Here is a 19,486-nt window from a genome sequence, read left to right as displayed (position 1 = left end):
CTTAGCAATTTTCCAGCAATATTATGGCAGGGGACACCAGAAATGGGCTTCACACATTGTACCCATGTTGGGAATCGAACCCGGGTCTTCTGCATGACGAGCGAACGCTATAACCACTCGGCTCCATGACAATCTAGATATGTATACAAATGCAAGTCTAGCCAGCTCTAGCTAGCTCTATTCCATCAGCATCGGGAAAATTATTTGTTTAATTTTAGAGCCGAGGAGGGTATTGTGTAATATAAGATATCAAAGCCTAAATGTTAGTCTAGATAGGTTTCTTGCTGTGTTTGCATGAAAGACAAGATTAGTCCCCACATACTCTCTACTATTAACATCTAAGACAGATAAGAATAGGCAGGGCAGGGTATGGATGTACAGAGGGAGGGTAGCCAGCTAATGAAACAGATGGCCAGGTTATGTAATGTGCCTCCAGGCTGACACCTGTGCCTCCACATGACCTCTCCTGACCCCATGTTCATTAACAAGTGGGCTCTACGGCTTACCCTGAAGCTTCTGCATTGATCCGGTACACATGGTACATGGCTACACAGTCCTGTTGAATAGATCTTGCTGTACGTACCTATGGAGGGTTTTGTTCTTTTTCATGACATATGGTAACTGGGTAAACAGAAGAGGGGGAACATCTGTTACTGGTAAAAAACCTGATTCAGTCCACCTTGACCCTGAACATTTTATAATATCTGTGTTATCCATTAATCATGTCAAAACTCATATTGAGAATTTGTGATTTCAATTTATCGTTACATGTGTAAATTGACATTTTTTAATGGTTTGGAGCATTTATTTCAACATTAAATATAGTAACTTGTGAAATAGTCAAAACGTTAAATTGGTTCCTTTCTTTGTACATTATTTTGAGACTAATACAAAACTACACAAAAGCATAGAAAAAGTAGTACTTTGTTTGCATAATTGCCATTGAGGTTAAACAAAATATTATGGTTGTATGTTATGTGAAGTACTTGAGGCAATTTTGAGAATATTTCATACGGCCATGTGTCTTTCCTTACATGTGTATATATATTTCCATATCCAGCTTACACAGTATTCAAATTTCTGAGAAACTGTTACAAAATACCAGGATATCAGCAGCCATTGTTAATGTGTCAACATATTACCCCCAGTCCGGTTGTCACCACGTATGTCTTTGTGTGTCTCTGTGTACGTCTACTTTATAGAAATGAGCTTCTGAGGATAGCACTGTGACCTAGTGAGTAGTTGGCATTCCAGACTGCATAGTGTGCTAGTCGTACCTACTTTCAACTGCAATTCATGTAAGTGTGTACACTCTTAACATGGTACTGATTTACAAAATGTCTGTTGAAATATGTTTGGTTTCATAAGAACTTAATTGACATATAGCTTATCCTTATCCATAAACAGCCCTTTACCTCGCAGAGATTCATCAACAGCTTCAAGTGTGATACGGGATGGTCGGGTAGCCTAGTGGTTAAAGCGTTCGCTTATCATGCCTGAAGAACCAGGTTCGATTCCTGACATGGGTACAATGTGTAAAGCCCATTTCTGGTGTCCCCCACCATGATATTGCTGGAATATTGCTAAAAGTGGCATAAAACCATACTCACTCACTGAAGTGTGATCCCACATTGTACGAAGTTAAGGTCAAATGGTGTGCTTTTCAGGGTTAAAATACCACAATACCACAGCCAACAACCACTTTGACTCCAAATATCTCTGGTGTATAGGGGCGGTCGGGTAGCCTGGTGGTTAAAGCGTTCGCTCGTCACGCCGAAGACCCGGGTTCGATTCCCGACATGGGCACAATGTGTGAAGCCCATTTCTGGTGTCCCCCGCCGTGATATTGCTGGAGTATTGCTAAAAGCGGCGTAAAACCAAACTCACTCACTCTGGTGTATAACACTGATCTATTACTTACAACATTCATATTATTATTTGATCTGTCTTCTGTAAAGAGTTTCGAACTATCTTATAAACATATTTAGTATAATATGGATGACATATTTGTTTATAACAAATTAATAATATATCAAAGTGGAGAGCTATTTTTATAAATTGAATTCACAAGACAGTTGTTGGAGTTGGAAAGAAATAGGCAACAAGAAATTGTTTTGATAAGACAGTTCCTTTCTATCCATGTTTTAAATATTGAAGTGACATCTGCACAGTGTTTATTTATAAACATGTATGTATGATGTAAACAAGTTTTGACACATCAGCCTGACAATCCCACAACAGTCATGTAAACATGAGCACCTACAAAGGTCATCCTTAGTACACTGAACTCCGGTAGATAGACCAAGTGAAAGGGTATAGTTTACATCAGTAGTGGTTTCTTGAGGCAATGTACGCATGATTAATTTGATTGCTACCTGTACCTAACAACTTCCTGTATGGCAGGGTAGCTGAATGATGCTGTGTGTCCCCAGGGATATAGATAGTCCCGCAGGAACACCAGGTATAGGATATCTGATACTGCATACAGTCAACCCTGGGTATGTGTTGATCTTGTTGTTCTAACGGTCAGTGTGAAGGCCAGTACGACTCTGGTTTCAATATGTTAATTTACGTTTCAATCTTAGTGATTGGCTGATCAGTATGGTCAGGGTAAATGTTGATTTTCATGTTGTTTACTGTTGAACAACATCAGTGTCAAGTCAGACTGACTAGACATTTTATAATCAGGAAGCATTTCAGTATTTGCATAACATTTTTAGACAGCCGATGTTTCTCAAAGCTCTCAATTTTGTTGACATTTAAGCCAACATATGATATAATCAGAATACGTTGGGTTTTTGTTGCTGCATTCTGATATATATTAATCAATATTCAGAACATGCAGAATCTTCTGTACCGGTACATATTTCTAAGATGGATCATTGCCAATATTTATGTGAAACGTACAGTTTCTGTGTCATGTATGAGTTGATATTGAAGACTTATATGAATAACTTTGTTGATAATTTGTGAATGTTATTTTATTCAGTATGAATCAGTGTGTTCACAGTATGTAACTTATGGTAACAATGTTGCCAGTCATACAATACAGAAAGTCATGAAACATGATCATTACACCATGTACACCCTGTTACAAATGGTAACAACTGATAAAGAAGATGTGATATATCACAGCCTCTGTGTGCAGCAATACATTGTTTAACTACCCGAAACTATGTTCAACATGTCTTAAAAACGTATATATATTTATAATCTATTATGCACATTTTTTCAGATTCTGTTGTTTATGTGGGAACGTCTACAAATTCAGGGAACTAAGTTTTAGATAAGGCCATTGACAGATGGATTAATGAAGCGTTAAAAGTTCACCCTGCCCACCTCACTGCCAAACACCTTTCGAAACACAATTGTATTGGCCTCATGCATTTCCAGACAAAAAAAATGAATATGTGTTGTCTTCATTCCTTAACACAATCTCATCTCGCTTCTTCCCCACCACCACACACCCGCATGCACGCATCCACACACACACACACGCGCGCACGCATGCATGCATGCATGCATCTACACACACACACACACACACACACACACACCCGCATGCACACATCCACACACACACACACACACCCGCATGCACGCATCCCCACACACACACACACACACACACACACACACACACACACACACACACACGCACGCATGCACGCATCCACACACACACACACACACACACACCATTGCTTGTAGTTTTGGAAAATATTCGATGAAAATATTTTTTGATCCTATTTCATTTGATGTGATCTAGTTATTTTTCTGTTTCCATTCTGTCAATACTATTTTTTCTCATAGGATTTTCAAGGTAGCCTGGTTGCTATATCATTTTCTTGTGGAAACCCCGGGTCTGATGACCCACATAGGTACTAAATGTGTTTAAGCCCATTTTTTGTGTTCCCTTTCTCTATGTGGCTGGTAAATGGGTATTTTAATGCCATATAAGCATTATACTAGTTATACAATGGCACATCAAGCAAATAATTGGGCCAGACAGACCAGTGGTCGATATTATGAACATTGCCCCATGCCGTCACAATCTCACCCTGAGGTTGCAATATATATTCAGACATGTAAGTTGAAACAAATCATGAGCGTGATGGATGTCAAAACAATCCTAAATATGATTAACTTTGTTGTGTCTGGTTGATTATATCTGTTCAGAGTGACTGCCTATGTCTAAAAGTAAAACAGTACTTTGCATGTCTTGTTATGCTGATTCAAAAATAAGTAATTGCATGTGGACTAAAACAAATTTTCAGATATGTGTTCTGATGTTTAACGCTAAGTAGTCATAGATAAGTATTAACAGATTTTGTACAATGATTCATTGAAGATTTTAAATTAAAAATTGGAAAAAATTCCTTCAATACTCAGGATGTGGAAACAATGATATTAGCAGTAAGAAACAAAGTTCAAGTGTACCAATGACTAATAGGCATGATAAACACACAGTTTGCCATATGGTGCAACAATGTCAGATAACCACTTAAACCAAGTACTTCACACAACCATCAACTCATATACATTATCATGAATATGACTCCATAAATATGAGGACTGTTCTTCATGTTCTTAGTTGAAACTAAAGTTTCTAAAATTCCCGGTGTCTAAAATTACTCGGACAACATGATGTTTTTTTCAAGCAGTTCCTGTTTGTTGAAACACAAACACATGGTGTGTGCTGTGTGGGTCAAAGGCTACTCTCTCTGTTTAGGAAGTGCCTTGACTGAATCACCTCATCAGGAAAGCATTGTCTGTGGTTTTGTCATGTACTGGTGGTGGCACCTCCCTGTCAAGGTTGTGGTGGGCGGAGGCGGGATTACTCATCACTCCTCCACATTTCTTCGTGCCAGGGTTCAGATGCTTCATTTGATACGATTCCTGGGATATTTAGAATCCTGCTTGTTCCTTAACCCTTTTTTTTCGCGAACACCTGGTGTCTTTAATGATTTTCAGTGATCAAATATAATCATTTTCTTTGTCTTTTGTTTCCCAATGGAATCTGTTTCGGCTGATTATTCTCTGATGTTCATAGTCACTTGCAATGGCATTACAGTGTAAGAATGAATTAGTCAATACCAGTCTGTCAGATCCGGTTTGGTTGGTAGACATATCTAATTTTCTTCTTTCCATTTTGATAGTTATTCTGGCTTCAAAATTCGAAGCTTCTTCGTCGAATACTTTACTAGGTCCATGGAGTGTACATCTTTTTTTTTTACCAAGCAAACAGGATGTTTTATAGAAACAGAGTTCATCCTTCCACCTTCCATCCATCCGTCCACTTCTCAAAGTTAGAGAAATGAAATTTTGCATGCTGATATTAGTGGTCATGAGTTCGAAAATTGCTTCATACTGCATGAAAAGGGGACAAGTTTTCTCAGAAACTACTGAAGTTACATGAGTGAAACTTTGTATGCTTATATATATGAGGTACTTGTCAAGACTGTTATTTTTATCCCGAGTTCCTTCCCTTGCTTCATGGTTTTAGATTTTGAGCAGAGAATGGGCCTTTTGTGTGTGTTAATTGCACATTATTCATTTTTTATGTTGACATAAAGCGACCCATATGCCTATTTCTCTTTAAGGCTTTATAGGGCTTTTTGTTCATGTTGTTTGTGGTTTATATTCACGACTATATGAACAAACAAAATTCTTAGAATGAATGTGCCCCATGGTAGGGGTAGTGAAAACGCTGTCTTCTTCTTATTATTTCATATTAATTGAATTTGTTTTTTCTCTTCTTCAAATATTTTAGAGCTGATCCATGCACCAAGAAATACATATATCTGCCAAAAGAAAACAACATTATTTATATTTGCCTAAAACAGGGACAGTCTCTCACCTTTCTAATTTTTTTATTCTGGTGTATTATTCTACAACTAAATATAGAAAAACTTTAGTCCAGTTGACCCCCAGTACCCCTCGCCAACAGGATGTGCCCTTTAAAGATAAAGTAGAAAATGAAATACATTTCCTCATAGAATGTGATATTTACACTGACTTACACTATGACATGTTTACAGAAATGATGTCAAACAACATGATCCCATCTTTTAACTCCTCATCAGTCGAAAAGTTCATGCACCTCTTTGATATGCCAAACATTATTTATGAACATTGTAATACTGTTTTAACCTGATGTATCAACTATGTCAAATGTTGTCTTGACCGTTTCACATATACATGTTCTTGTTCCTGTTGGAATACATGTTACAGCATAGTGCATGATGGAACTGATAGTATTATGTGTTTACCTCTGTCTGTCTGTCTGTCTGTCTGTCTGTCTGTGCGTGCGTGTGTTTACATGTGTTTATGTGTGTTTGTGATAGCATGTGTAAGTATGATCGTGTGGGATCATGTGCTATTGTACTATACTGTACAGTACCATACTGTGTTGTGTGCATTTGAATGATATTTATACCAAACTCACAGTTACCATTGATTTTACTAGTCTCTCATAACCTCTGGGGTTTTTTCAGTACATTTTGCTATTTACTGTAATATCAACCTGTTTTAATTCCAAGAAGGATGTAATCTGCAGGATATGACTGTACAGAAAGTGAGACCTCAATAAACAACTTTTCTCTCTTTGTAGTGATGCAACTGTTGATTAACCAGTTTCCTTGACTCATCTATCCTCTTAGGTAACAATAGCATAATGTTTGATGTCCTAATATGGTGAAAGCTTCCTCGTGGTTATGAAAATGTATCTGAATTCATATTTATCATGTTTATAAACCTATTCATTGGGATCGCTATTAAGTAAGAGACTTCTTTCTATAGGCATTAAAACCTATTGTGAGGTTTTACTTTCCAATCTCATAAACAGGGACGTTGTAATGTCCCTGGGATTTTATATAATGTCCTGGGTATTTTATTAATATAAGTTCCGTTCAGATTGTAACATGTAATGAAATGTAAAATCAAATGACAAATGTTTTCTTTATATTCCCGAGGATCGAACTCGCAACCTTCATATCTGTAGCCCAGTGAGTGTACCACGAGGCTACAGAGGTGTTGATAAGCCTCACTGGTTTTTAGAATGTCCTTTTCAAGATCCGTACGCCAGCAACAGATATTTTACGCGTGTTTCCTAAGGTTCATGGAAAGTATGTTCGAAAGATAAAAATGTTGATAAATGTTTTCGGTTTATAAGCATGGAAAAACACTTTCCCTCGGTTTTGGTAGACAGAGCATGCCCTGGGGGTCGGGAAAAACCGCGGGGGCTTTGCCCCCTTGGTTTTTCCCTCTCCCCAGGGCAGGCTCTGTCTACCGTAACCTCGTGAGCGTGTTTTCTCCAATACTTATTACCTCTTGCTGAGATGTTAATTTCAATATTTGACCGCCTGCGTGGTCTAGTGGTAGATGGCCCTCCTGGAAAGCAGAAGGGGTTCGATCCCCGGCTGCGTCATACAAAAAGACGTTAAAAGATGGTACTTGTTGTTACCCTGTCTGGCGCTCGGCATTAAGGGGCTAAATCAAGGACTGGTCGGCTCGGAGTCAGTAAACTGTGTCTGAGTGGGGTATTCATGTTACACTGCGGCATGGTACCTCAGTGAGCTAGCACTATAAATTGGCTTAGTCCGGACTAGTACAAGCAGCCACACACATACACACACGTCGCTATGTAAGTGCAATAATCTTAGACGCGACGTTAAACCCCATTTCACCTCACCTCATGTTTATTTGAATATTTATTTGTGAAAAGTATTTGCTGCAGATATAGATCTGAAACATCCTGAACTTATCATCTTTGTGGAATTTGTTACACATGTCCCTGACTACAACTAAGTAGATTTTTCAAATATTCAAAATGTCCACCACCACAGAACATTTTAGTAGAGAATACAGCCAGCCACCAGGCTCTTCTCCTTAAAAAATTATTCAGCACACTGCTTTTGAGTGTGTGGAGACTATTCATAACATCCTTGAGTACAAAGAGGTCAGGTTTACCGTATTCAACGTATTAGCGCCTGGGACGCTCTCAAAATTAGAAATAGGGGCTCTAAATGTCTTATTAGAATATAATTTTGGTGAGAGAAAAAACAGAGTTGAAAGGTCGTAAATTTGTGGTTATGCTAACAGCCTGAAATGATACAAAGGAAAAGTATGTGCGTATCATACACGGCAGATATATTTTCCAGAATTTAATTGCCCATAATAAAGGGTGCTTATAACACACGAGTGCGTATTAAACACGAAAAAATAAGTCTTGTGTACATTGATCAGTCGGAAGGGGTGCTAATTGGGATTGTTCACTAGCCAATATATTAGCAAATATCACGTGGGCGCTTATTAGAACGGGGCGCTTATTACGTAGAATATGGTATCTGAAATTACCACCATAGCAGTTATCAAAAATAGGGTGTTTGAAATCAGTTGAATATCAAGGTCTTGTCTTCAACATGCTCAGTGTACTTTTAGGAGTTATCATGATGGACAGATATTTTTGGCTTGTTTAAGTGATGTATCTGGCATAATCATTGGCTGAATCTGAAGGTCAAGGTTGCTACTCACACAATAAGCAGTGCAAACAGCTTACTACCCAATATAACCCAAATAGTTTGAGTCTTATGACAGGGTTTTCACCAAATTATGCATTCATGAGCAATGAGGTATCACTCTTTATCAGTATATTAAAATACTTTTTGAGGTTTTTCATACTTAAAAGACCTAGACCATAATGTTTTATCTCACCTTATATTAAAATACTAGCTTCTTATTGGTTAAGGATCAGGCAATTATTTTCCATGTACCGGTAGCTTGCTGTGAAATAAATCATAACACACCTTAGGTAACTTGCTTATCTTGCATAGTATCGTTGAACTGAAATGAACGAATGTACCTATATGCTCACACACAGGGTGTAAATCCTACTTGGGAGCCATGCAGGTAGCAAAAGTAATGTAAGTCCCCTCGGTCCCTTGTTAGGTGGCCTAACTTTGGTTGCTGGTGATCTATAGCCCATTTTTATATTGTCTATAATTGACATATTAATTATAAATGTATTGTTTTAACTGTTATCAACTAGTTTTACAATTGAACCTGTGATATTCTAGTTATCTTACTGTCCATCGTTGACAGCCTTTTATTAATTCAAAATGTAATTATTATAACTGTTTCGTCGCGATATGGCTGAAATACTGCCGATGTGACGATAATTTTCACTCACTCACTCACTCACACACAGGGTACATCTCAAGATCAGTTGACAACTTATAATGTTTGATGACAAGCATCAAGTTTGGCACATCCTCATTTATTTTTGACTACTGTCTTTTGGATAACCGATAATGTACACTTTCTAACCAGAAGCCACAACTGTGAAAGAGGAAGTGTATGTTATACACATAGACAATGAGTTTTCATTTGTTTCCAAAACATGCAGAAGTGAAAACATCACTGCAAGGTCACATGACACGTCTGCTTGTCAACACATCTGAAGGACACACAGCACACCAATACCTAACATACTGGAGCTGGGACAAGTCCAAATTTACTACCCGGGGACCCACCCCCCTATTGCCCGACTCTACCCGGGGACCCACCCCCCTATTGCCCGACTCTACCCGGGTACCCACCTCCCTATTGCCCGACTCTACCCGGGTACCTGCTGTACTGGTCTCAAGAGAGAGATAGTTACAAAATGTCGATTGGGAATTTTTAGTTTGACCGTAGCCCTGGCAAAATGTATTTAGATACACATATAAAACAATCTGATCATGCATACACTGAATTTGATTGAAGCTTTATCTTTATTCAAACATATAAGATATAGGAATGTGTGCATAGTCAGAGAAAAATGCTAACATTAGTGACTTGTAGTGTAACCATAGAGTTTTAGATAATTTTTGGCATTAAATCGTATATCCTGTGACTAACCACGGGTCTGGGTAGTCCTGTGGGTACCTGGGTCCTTTACTCAGAACCCACCCGACCCAGGGACCCAAGTTACCCATCCCAGTCCTATAACAAACATATTTAATTTCAAGTTAAATATTATGGTCATATATCACTGAGTGTCAAGCCTGCTTGGTGTCATGTTCAAGAGGAGGCACAGTATTTCAGAGTCAGTGTAGTGTTGCATCGAGAGCAGCCCTGATTGAAGGAAGGATGCATCATTCATCATAGCAATGTTGATACTTAGATAAGTGTTCGTATTACACACTGTCACTGTCGCTCCCCACTGCAGGCAGGTGCCTGTCAGGCCCAAAACAGATCATATTCCGTTCCATGTGGTGTACATGTGGTAGGACTGACTCTGTGGGACTAAGTTCCGTTCGGTTGGTAGAAAATTGATCTGAAAGGAATAATGAGGCCATATTCATGTTATGCTTGCAATGTTGATCACCGCCTTCATCGAGCAAATCTCATTGGTCTTGTCATGATTCTAGTTCATGCTTCTAGCTTCTAGTTCATATTGTATATGCAGTTTATTTGGTGTGCCAGTGGAATTTTTCATTTGCCTGAATAAAACCATATATTGCTTTTTAGATTATTTTTTAACTTTTGGTATATTTTTGGTCGGTGTATAATCTGTGTAAACAGCCTGTTCAGGTTTCTGCTTTGATGCAGGTATTTAGTAAAACTGTCAGGGAAGGTAATTATGTAGAGGGGAATATCAGTCAGTAACTGTCCATTCCTATAAAAATAATGGAGGAGAGGCATTGTTAAGGAATGGAGAGTTACGAGGTTATTCCCCAACTTAAAACTCATCCCTTCTTTTAAACTTTGACAAAATATTCTGTTGTTGAAAATTATTTGAAAAATAAACCAGAACTCTTTGTTGTCTGTATGTAAACTGCGTGAGTCGCCTTTGCGTGATGCACAAGGAATGTGTTCTCTACAGATATTGCACATGGGCCAAGCTCCGGGGCGAGCTGACATTAAAAAAACAATATAATGTACACCGCTCTTCTTAATTTCATTGGGTCCTAAACTAGTATTTATCAATCGCTTGCACATTGTTAGTACATGTTGATGAGAATAATAGGAAATATAGAGCCCTGAACAAGAATATATATATATATTATCTGATTTGCTTTTTCTCGTCAAAGGTTTATATGAACATCGTTGAACCTGCTCTAACACAAATTATATACATATTATTTTGAGCTTTTAAGCATTATGCAAAATTATGAAAATATTTAATGGTTAATTTCACACCATACATTCATGTGCCACCGTAGCTGAGGTTGACAATTACATGTTCTCAAAACAAACATGTTTTCGGGAAACAAAATGAAATTATTCACTTGTAAATAAATGTAAAAAATAGTTCTGTCTATTCCAAGTGGAAATTAATTCAAATGTTGGTTCAAGATCATGTATAGTTGACAAACAACTCCAAAAATAATGGAGTGTTCAAACAATAGAATGATGTCACAGATGTTTTTTAATTTCATATATTTTTAGATTTTCACAAAATAATTTTAATGTATGAATTATGTTTTAAATATTCATGTTAACATGGTTAATGTTTATTTCATGTACAGCTGATGTATATAAGGAAGAGAATTTATGGATGTCAACTTCTCTATTGTGAGGAACATGTTAATAAAGAAGTTGACATCCATAAATTCTCTTCCTTGTGAGTATCTCTTCTAAATGCCATTCAAAAACTTGAGCTGGTGTATAGATTCCATAAAATTTAGAATCATGTCAAACTGAAAAATGCTATATCTGGAAATTCATGAAACACACAATAAAATGATACTTTCTTTTGATATTCTTCATAAGGTAGGATGCTGACATATTTTAATCATTCAACTCATTTCTGTACATGCTGTATGGCACAATCTCCCTACAGCTAGCCACTGCATGAGAGAGACAAAGACAAAGAGAAAATACTGAAATTACAGAAGTTTATTATTAATTCAAACTGTTCAGTGCTAGAGACTGACCTTGCTAGGATCCTATTCTAAAGGCCTATCCTTTTACAGGCTTGGTTAGATTACGTCATACTTGAAACATAATTAATTGATTTCAAGACGGAGAATGGGTAACGAGGCAGTGTTTCATCGATAACGTGGATAAACTTGCATCTGCCTCAGAAACCAGACTGAATAAATGTATTATCACGTTTATCATGTATCTCTCCTTGTCCTGAAGTTGTGGTTATGTTTATTTGTTTATTTGTTTGTGTTTTGTTTGACGCCGCACTCAGCAATATTCCAGCTATGTGATGGTGGGCTGTAAATAATCGAGTCTGGACCAGACAATCCAGTGATTGACATCACGAGCATCGATCAATGCAATTGGGATACGATGACAATGCATCAACCAAGTCAGCGAGTCTGACCACCCGATCCCTTTACTCGCGTCTTACGACAAGCATAGTCGCCTTTGTGGTTATGATCACATGATGAAAGTGATACAATACTTGATCATCTTCAGGTTTATTGCAGTGTCCCTGGGCCAAATTCACTGGAAATTTGACACATTCCAACTTGCACATGATGCACATGACAACATGTCGAAATGTTTTGTAATCCCTAGGAAATAAAGTTTGAAAATATTGTTAACTTATAAAAAGTTGTTTGTAAGTTGAAATGTTATTTTATGAATTTTATGAAACTTGTTAACATACATCATGTATGTTGCAGATAGACAAACTGCTGTACAGTTTGAGTGTGTGTTGATCATGTTGATGCAGCTTTGTGTTAGCATGTAATGTGTAATGCTGACACTTTAGCTTTACATTTGTTATACAGGAATTACCAGATGCGAAATTCTGCATCCTGTTCACATGAATTATGAAAACTGAAACAGACAGTAAAAACTACAAAGTGCATCCTCTGGGATGCAGAAGCTTCATATGTGTGTTGAGGAAACAATACTGCTTCTTCCTGATTTGGCGCCACTTAAAAAATTGATAATTTAATAATTCAATACACAGTCGGGTGCTTCACAATTTTCTAGCGCTAGAACTTTTAACTTACTTCTTCTGAGCATGCACAATCTTATGTCAGTTGTGGTTGAATACTGTTGTAGCATGTGGTATCTCCTCAGGCAAATGGCTTTGTTTGAAAATGCCTCTGTAAACCCAGAAGTGAGTGGGTACCCGGTAGGATGAGATGGTAATGTGACTCTTAAGCTTCTAACACCTAACAGGCAGCTTGGATTGTATACTTCCTAGTGGGCGCACACTGTACCATAGCCCAGAACAATGATAATGTAGCACCAGAAATAGGCTTCACACATTGTACTTATGTGGGAATCAAACCCGGACCGTCGGCATGAAGAGAGAGCTTTTTACCACAAGGCCACCCCACTGCCCCACTCTGAATAGACAAATCTGATGATAAGATATTTATGAGGAGAAGAAGGAAGCTAAGTTGTTTTTATAGTAGTTTTTGTGATCGTAACCACTCAGTGGACTATTCATTCCTCATGTTCTTCATCTTCTTTACACATATTCCCGAGGCAAGTGAGTTAACTGACTATAAAAGTCCAGTTTCCACCCATGCCTAACTAGGCTGGTATTATGGAGTTACATTTTGGCTACATCAAAATCGCGCACCAAAATCGAAATCGGGTTCGTAAAGTGTCATGCAGATTTCGGTCGACTGCAGGATTTGCAAAGCATGTTCACCGCTAGCTCATTGTCAACAGATATTTTCTAAATCTTTTCATGTTTTAAATCAAGGTGCTCACGTGATTTGATGCACTTCGCGATGTAAGACTCGTTTTATCACAATATAGATCTTGATTATCGATCAGTTTGTCTTGACTGGGCGCCACCGTTTTGTTTGAAGCAAATGCAAGTGATACGAGAGGTTAAATCTGATTGGTCAATAGGAGAGGCATAGAAAGGACATAACTCGTAATAACCACTGGTGGCGCTACGATCGAGTCTAGTTCGGCAAGGGTGGAAACTGGACTTTTAAAGTCAGTTAACTCTCTTGCCTCAGGAAGATGTCTTTACATGACTTCCTGGAGGACTGTTTGGAAGAGAATTTCTGCTTTTTCAAAAGGGATTAAAATATGGAATGTTTAACTGACCCAGTTCATCAATGCAAAGAGAATCATACCAAAATACATGATACAATCCTGATGATATAAGCCTGTCACGTCAAATTAGATAAGATGACACATCTGCTTACCAAGACTTACACCTGAATTATGCCTCCCAAAGTTGTCATGACATAGGGTCAGGGTTTTACTTTGACTTACAACGACGTACAACACTGGGGCCCAGGGGACCACCAATAATGAAGAATTAATTTCAATTGTAGCACTACGACTATTATAAGTCTATGTTAAGGTACAGGAGTTACAATCATCTAAGCACAAAGTTTGTTCTATGGAATTGGGTGCAGTACTGGACGATTTGATAATTGCTTTAATTGGAGGACCTTTATATTTTTTGTCAAGAATTTAGTACAGAGACTACATATAATTTCTGCGTTCATTTTTTGTTTTTGTGTATTGGACGCACATTTCGGCGGCGTGTAAATCCAGTTGTTACTTACTGATGTTTGTTCCAGGTGCGTCTTGGTGACTACACTCAACCAGTGGATGCTACCAACTTTACGTGGGGTCGAAACGACGAATACTGCGAACCCTACGTTGCAGAACAACTTATCAAAGGTTTGAGAAATTTATGATTCAAGACTTCTGCCATCATTACCATAACATATCATTTAGAACCAAAATCAAAGGACTTGAATGACAAGGATACAACAAACTCCAGGGGATAATAAAACTCAGTTCATTATATCAATAGTTCGTTACTAGACAAATGTGTCCACCATCTTGGATTGAAATGAGAATTGAAAATGTGAACTAAAATATCACAAATTATTTAAATCTGTTCCATTAATTATATTCGAAAGTTAATTCAATAGTTTTTACAATAGTTTTGGCGAAATCGTGTGTGAACTTGTCGGCAGATCGCACCAACCCACCTTTGTTGACAATAGCTATGATCAGATTATGCTGTGCTGACACCTTGAAACAAATTTCAGTTGTCAGAGAAAGGGTACTGATATCATAACCGAGACATAAGTCATTGATGTGTTTTTTAACTATTGTATGTCAATATTTTTTATTCATGATACAACAAGTCCGCTGGAAGCCTTCATGTCACTGATCACTGCTGATTGGTTGATCTCAAACGGTGACTCATCCATGTTCCACACATACAAAATTACCTCAAATAAAAGAAATGGTTCTTAGGCAATGACTTTTGAAAATATAGTCTGGGGTTTTTTTTGGCTTGTTCAAACTAGTCACCAGATAAACAGTTGTGTACCGTCAACCTGGGAAAGGGCCTCCCTACATAAACAAGCATACTAACTCCTATTGCTACCATAACACGAGATGCACAGTTAAGCAGTGCACATGTAAAGGGAAGTAACCACATGCTATAATGCATCAAACAAAACATGCGACAGACTTTATGATGCGGGAGGTGCTCGAGAACCAAGACTATTATTTTTTTAGCTTAATGTAGGAAACTGCTCACTCATGCTTATGATCATGTTCATTTAAAATATATGTAGCAAAAGCAGCAAGTGACATTACAAATAAAACAATGTAGATTTAAGTATTCATGGTTCTATCATAGTTTTGGATCTCATTTCTTACCATTATTGCATTCAAATTCTTTTCAGTGATTATTATTATATATACAATTGTGTATTTTTTAACTGAATCAGCTCAGCATTCAGAATCAGCTTTGCTAATACTGTCACATTTGTCAACAATGTCTTGAACCATTTCGTCATTCATGCTGACAGAAATCAATATTGTCTGCATAGATGAATTCCTCAAGCATAACGTTGCTATTGTTTTCCTATGTTGACAAGGTTGTTACTCCACTGATAATGTTTGTTTGCTGGTAATTGAGGCAAGTATTTGTTCATTGCTGGTGACTCTAAGTGACACTGATTGAGTTATACATGAGTGACATTTGGGTATGTGGGGGATTAAATAACTGTTCACTATATCTGCTAGCTCGCTGTACAGAGTTTGCTATACACACAGCTTCTATAGGAAAATATGTAGAGCGGCAGTCAGGACCTTTTTAACAGTTTGTTAGATCTGTTTGTTAAACATGACCTAACGTAATGGTATGATTCGTATAGCCCACTTATAGCCTAGGGCTGGGAGGAGGCCAAATGTACTACCCAGATACGCAACTCGCTGTAAGCCTCAGGAGTTGGGTACAGATAGCCCAACTGGGAATTGTTTACTGGAGCCCTGGCAAAAACTATTCAGATGCACGCATAATTCGATGTGATCATTGAATTTGACAGAAGCTTTGGGTGATATTCCTCAAGTAGATTTGAGGAAGGGAAGTAACTCTGCCCATAGCCTTTCCTCTTTTTTAAAGCACTTTTGCTTATGGATATAACAAAATATTAGTGCTGCGAGTTGTGAGCATATAGTATCTGCACATATCTTATGCAACAGAGAACTTATCAGTTGTAATCTCATACAAAGACCACTGTGTCTGTTGTTTCAATGCATTCAATGATATACTTTGTGCATCTTCAGAGGCAGCTAAGAGAAGACAGTCCGACAATAAAGTGTCAGACAACATGGACGTCAATTCAGAAAGTACAGATTATAACCGAATCAATCGAAAGGCACCCAGAGAATCTGGCCAGTCCCAGACCAAACCCATCTCATCGGGTTCTGGTATCCATCTTGGAAGCGATGGCTACAACCACGCCAGTAGCTGGACAAGTATCGCTAATAAGAGTTCGGACTCGAGCCACGATACATATGAAGAACCATGGGATTCACGCACAAGACAGAGGGATTTACAAAGTAAGCTGAATCGAGCTCAAAGTGAAGAAATTCCAAAACAGTTTCCTCTTCCTGACTCTAGACGAAGTTCTCAAGATCCAGCTGCTGTGAGACGTAAACCACAGCCGGCAGACATGTACGAAGACGCATGGGACACTCCGCTAAAACAAAAACTGTTAGAAGAGAAACTGAACGCTGCTAAGAGAGGTGGAGGAGCCGCTTCACGGTCCCCCACATCCCCCCTCCCATCTTCCCCACCCTCCACCTACGAGGAACCATGGGATATCAAGAAGAGACAGATGGAGTTGGAAGGCAGATTAGAAGCTACCCACATTCACAAGTCCCCTATTGGAACCCCTATTAGTCCCTCACGTCGCAGTCCTCAGCCCCGCCCTGGACTGGATACCTACGAGGAGGCCTGGGACCTCAAGTCTGGGGCCAAGGCTGTCAGCTATCTCAGAAGCAGTGAGTCATGTTTTATCCTACACTGTTGGTAGTATCATGACTGACCGAAGGATGTTGATTGAAACAAGAGGGACGGGTGAATGCTCCACGAATACTTAAGAAATAGTGTATGATATCACTTGGTGAATATGACAGATGGGCCGTGGGATGACCACAAGTTTATAAAAAGATTACAAAAAAGGCTATTCAATGTAAGACCAGACTAAGTAAAATTCTTGTTTATTATATTTGCTTTAAGCACGGTGCAGGTACAATAGTGTTGTGGTCAGAGGTTAATTTCCTAAATGTAAACCTGACATATCAAGCTGTATGTGACTTGTATGTCATGTCCATGGTGACACTTGTTGAACAGTGATGTGTATTTTTTCAGCTTCCCAGCAGGACCGAGACCTGGCTCCCAGCTCCCCCCAGTCCCCCAACTCCGGCTCCCCAACCAACAAGCAGCTTCCTCGTCTGGTCACCCCAGCCACAGCATGCACCATCGGGGAGAGAATCAACCCCATCATTCCCTTACACAAGCAGAGGTAAGATCAGTCACACTTCTCCTGTAAAGGCCAAAGGGGATTGTGAGATATTTCTGTCATTGAAGTCCCACTGACATTTGTTTTAATTGCTGTGAATGTCAAACGTGGATGTAGAAGTGACGACATATTTGAATGTTTCTGTTATTATTTGGTGGTATGTCCTAGTTTATCTTTGATGTTTGTTTGTTGTTTAATGCTGTACTCCACAATATTCCTGCTATATGACGAAGACCTATAAATAATCAAATCTGGACGAGACAGTCCAGTGATTGATATTATGAGCATTAATCTACATAATCGGGATTCAATGACATACATCAACCAAGTCCCCCAGCCTGACCACCAGATTCTGATGAGTTGCTGGAGACCAATACTAACCCAGATATTCACAGGGGCCTTGTTTCTGTGATCATGGAGTCTTGTTTCTAAGGTGCTGCATCCCTTAATGAGACCATGATTTGTTGATGCAGGGTTTGTCTCCCAGATTGCTCCTATTATCATCTTTGATAATCATATTGGCCAAAAACTCATACATGATGGTTTAAACAAAGTGGTAAACCTCTTTCACCTAGGTGTTCCACCATCGTCAAGCTGACTTGCCATGATGTAACTGAAATACCTTTCAAAGTGGTGTCAAAACCAACTACTGTAAAACGTGAAATTAAAGCGAGCGTGAATTAGATGCGAAAAATGCGAGTGGTCTTTGCTCGCATTATTAAACATCGCAGTTATATCACCAATAAGACATTTTGGATAGCAGAAATACCAATTTAGACATACGCTGAAAACAAACAACTATGTATTCCACATCAATGTTTATTGAGCAGCACTTGTAACAAGTACATAAACAATGTCATTCAAACACTAATTACATCCTGTCAATTGATACTGCTGGGGTGAAGAGTGCGCACGTATTGTTTTAGCTGAAGTACTCTACTCAGCGCTAATAAGCGGTGCTATTTGGAGTGTGATTGGATTAATGTAAGGTTGGATTGAGGTGAGGATTCTCCTGTAAACCTGACAGAGGACATTTTGTTTAGATATAAATCCACTGATGCCTGAGAGGAGGGGGTGTCCCATTCATATTGAGTCGCATTTTTGGCTAGGGGCATTCTTTTGGAGACGCATTAATTTCACGTTTTACAGTATCTCACATCCTTGTGTTATTAAGTTATGCCAGTGTGTTACATGTTCCGACATGACACGTAATGGGATGTCCTCAGATCTTTGTTTAGCGACAGCGATAACTTAGATCTGATTTTAATGAGATTGACAACCAGACAATCTTTTTCTATTGACAGTCACATGTACAGTGAATTATCAAATAATCAACAACAAAAAATAGCAGTTGACCATGTGTAATGTGTGAGTTTTACCATGACCTGCTTCTGTTGTCAGCTGGTACCAGGGCCGTATTTCCCGAGCCGATGCTGAGAACACGCTGCGTGTGTGCAAGGAGGGGAGCTACCTGGTCCGCGAGTCTGAGTCCGAGAGGGGCCAGTACTCTCTCTCCATCAAGTATGTAACCCAGATTATAATACCACAAGGACGGTACTCAAACCCTGCATGCCCTAAAATTTGACATACAATTTCCTAGATAGCCTAGCTGCATTTACCATGCCCCCATCCATTCATCGTTTGGTATGAGTCTTTCTTGGTGTCTTTGCTCCATCATATCCCCACTCAATGCATATGGATATGCTGATATTGACTGATGAATG

At 38.7% G+C, this 19,486-nt stretch overlaps 1 protein-coding gene across 14 annotated transcripts in view; it reads left to right on the top strand.

The window, feature by feature from the left end:
• LOC124112560 (SH2 domain-containing adapter protein F-like) overlaps nucleotides 1-19,486 on the top strand; it is a 63,034-nt gene that overhangs the window by 34,803 nt on the left and 8,745 nt on the right. For all 14 annotated transcript variants that reach the window (XR_006857634.2, XR_007222124.1, XR_007222123.1 and 11 more), the window contains 4 exons: nucleotides 14,508-14,610; nucleotides 16,522-17,241; nucleotides 17,612-17,765; nucleotides 19,164-19,283. Coding sequence is in view for 9 of the 14 variants with exons in the window: in XM_046472714.2 (XP_046328670.2) it covers nucleotides 14,508-14,610; nucleotides 16,522-17,241; nucleotides 17,612-17,765; nucleotides 19,164-19,283 (1,097 nt within the window). In the remaining 5 variants the exon portion in view is untranslated. The remainder of the gene's footprint in view (nucleotides 1-14,507; nucleotides 14,611-16,521; nucleotides 17,242-17,611; nucleotides 17,766-19,163; nucleotides 19,284-19,486) is intronic.

This window comes from Haliotis rufescens, unplaced genomic scaffold (assembly GCF_023055435.1).
Source record: "Haliotis rufescens isolate VD_foot unplaced genomic scaffold, xgHalRufe1.0.p SCAF_1, whole genome shotgun sequence".
Classification (NCBI taxonomy): domain Eukaryota; kingdom Metazoa; phylum Mollusca; class Gastropoda; order Lepetellida; family Haliotidae; genus Haliotis; species Haliotis rufescens.
This window is presented reverse-complemented; position numbering and strand designations above follow the sequence as displayed.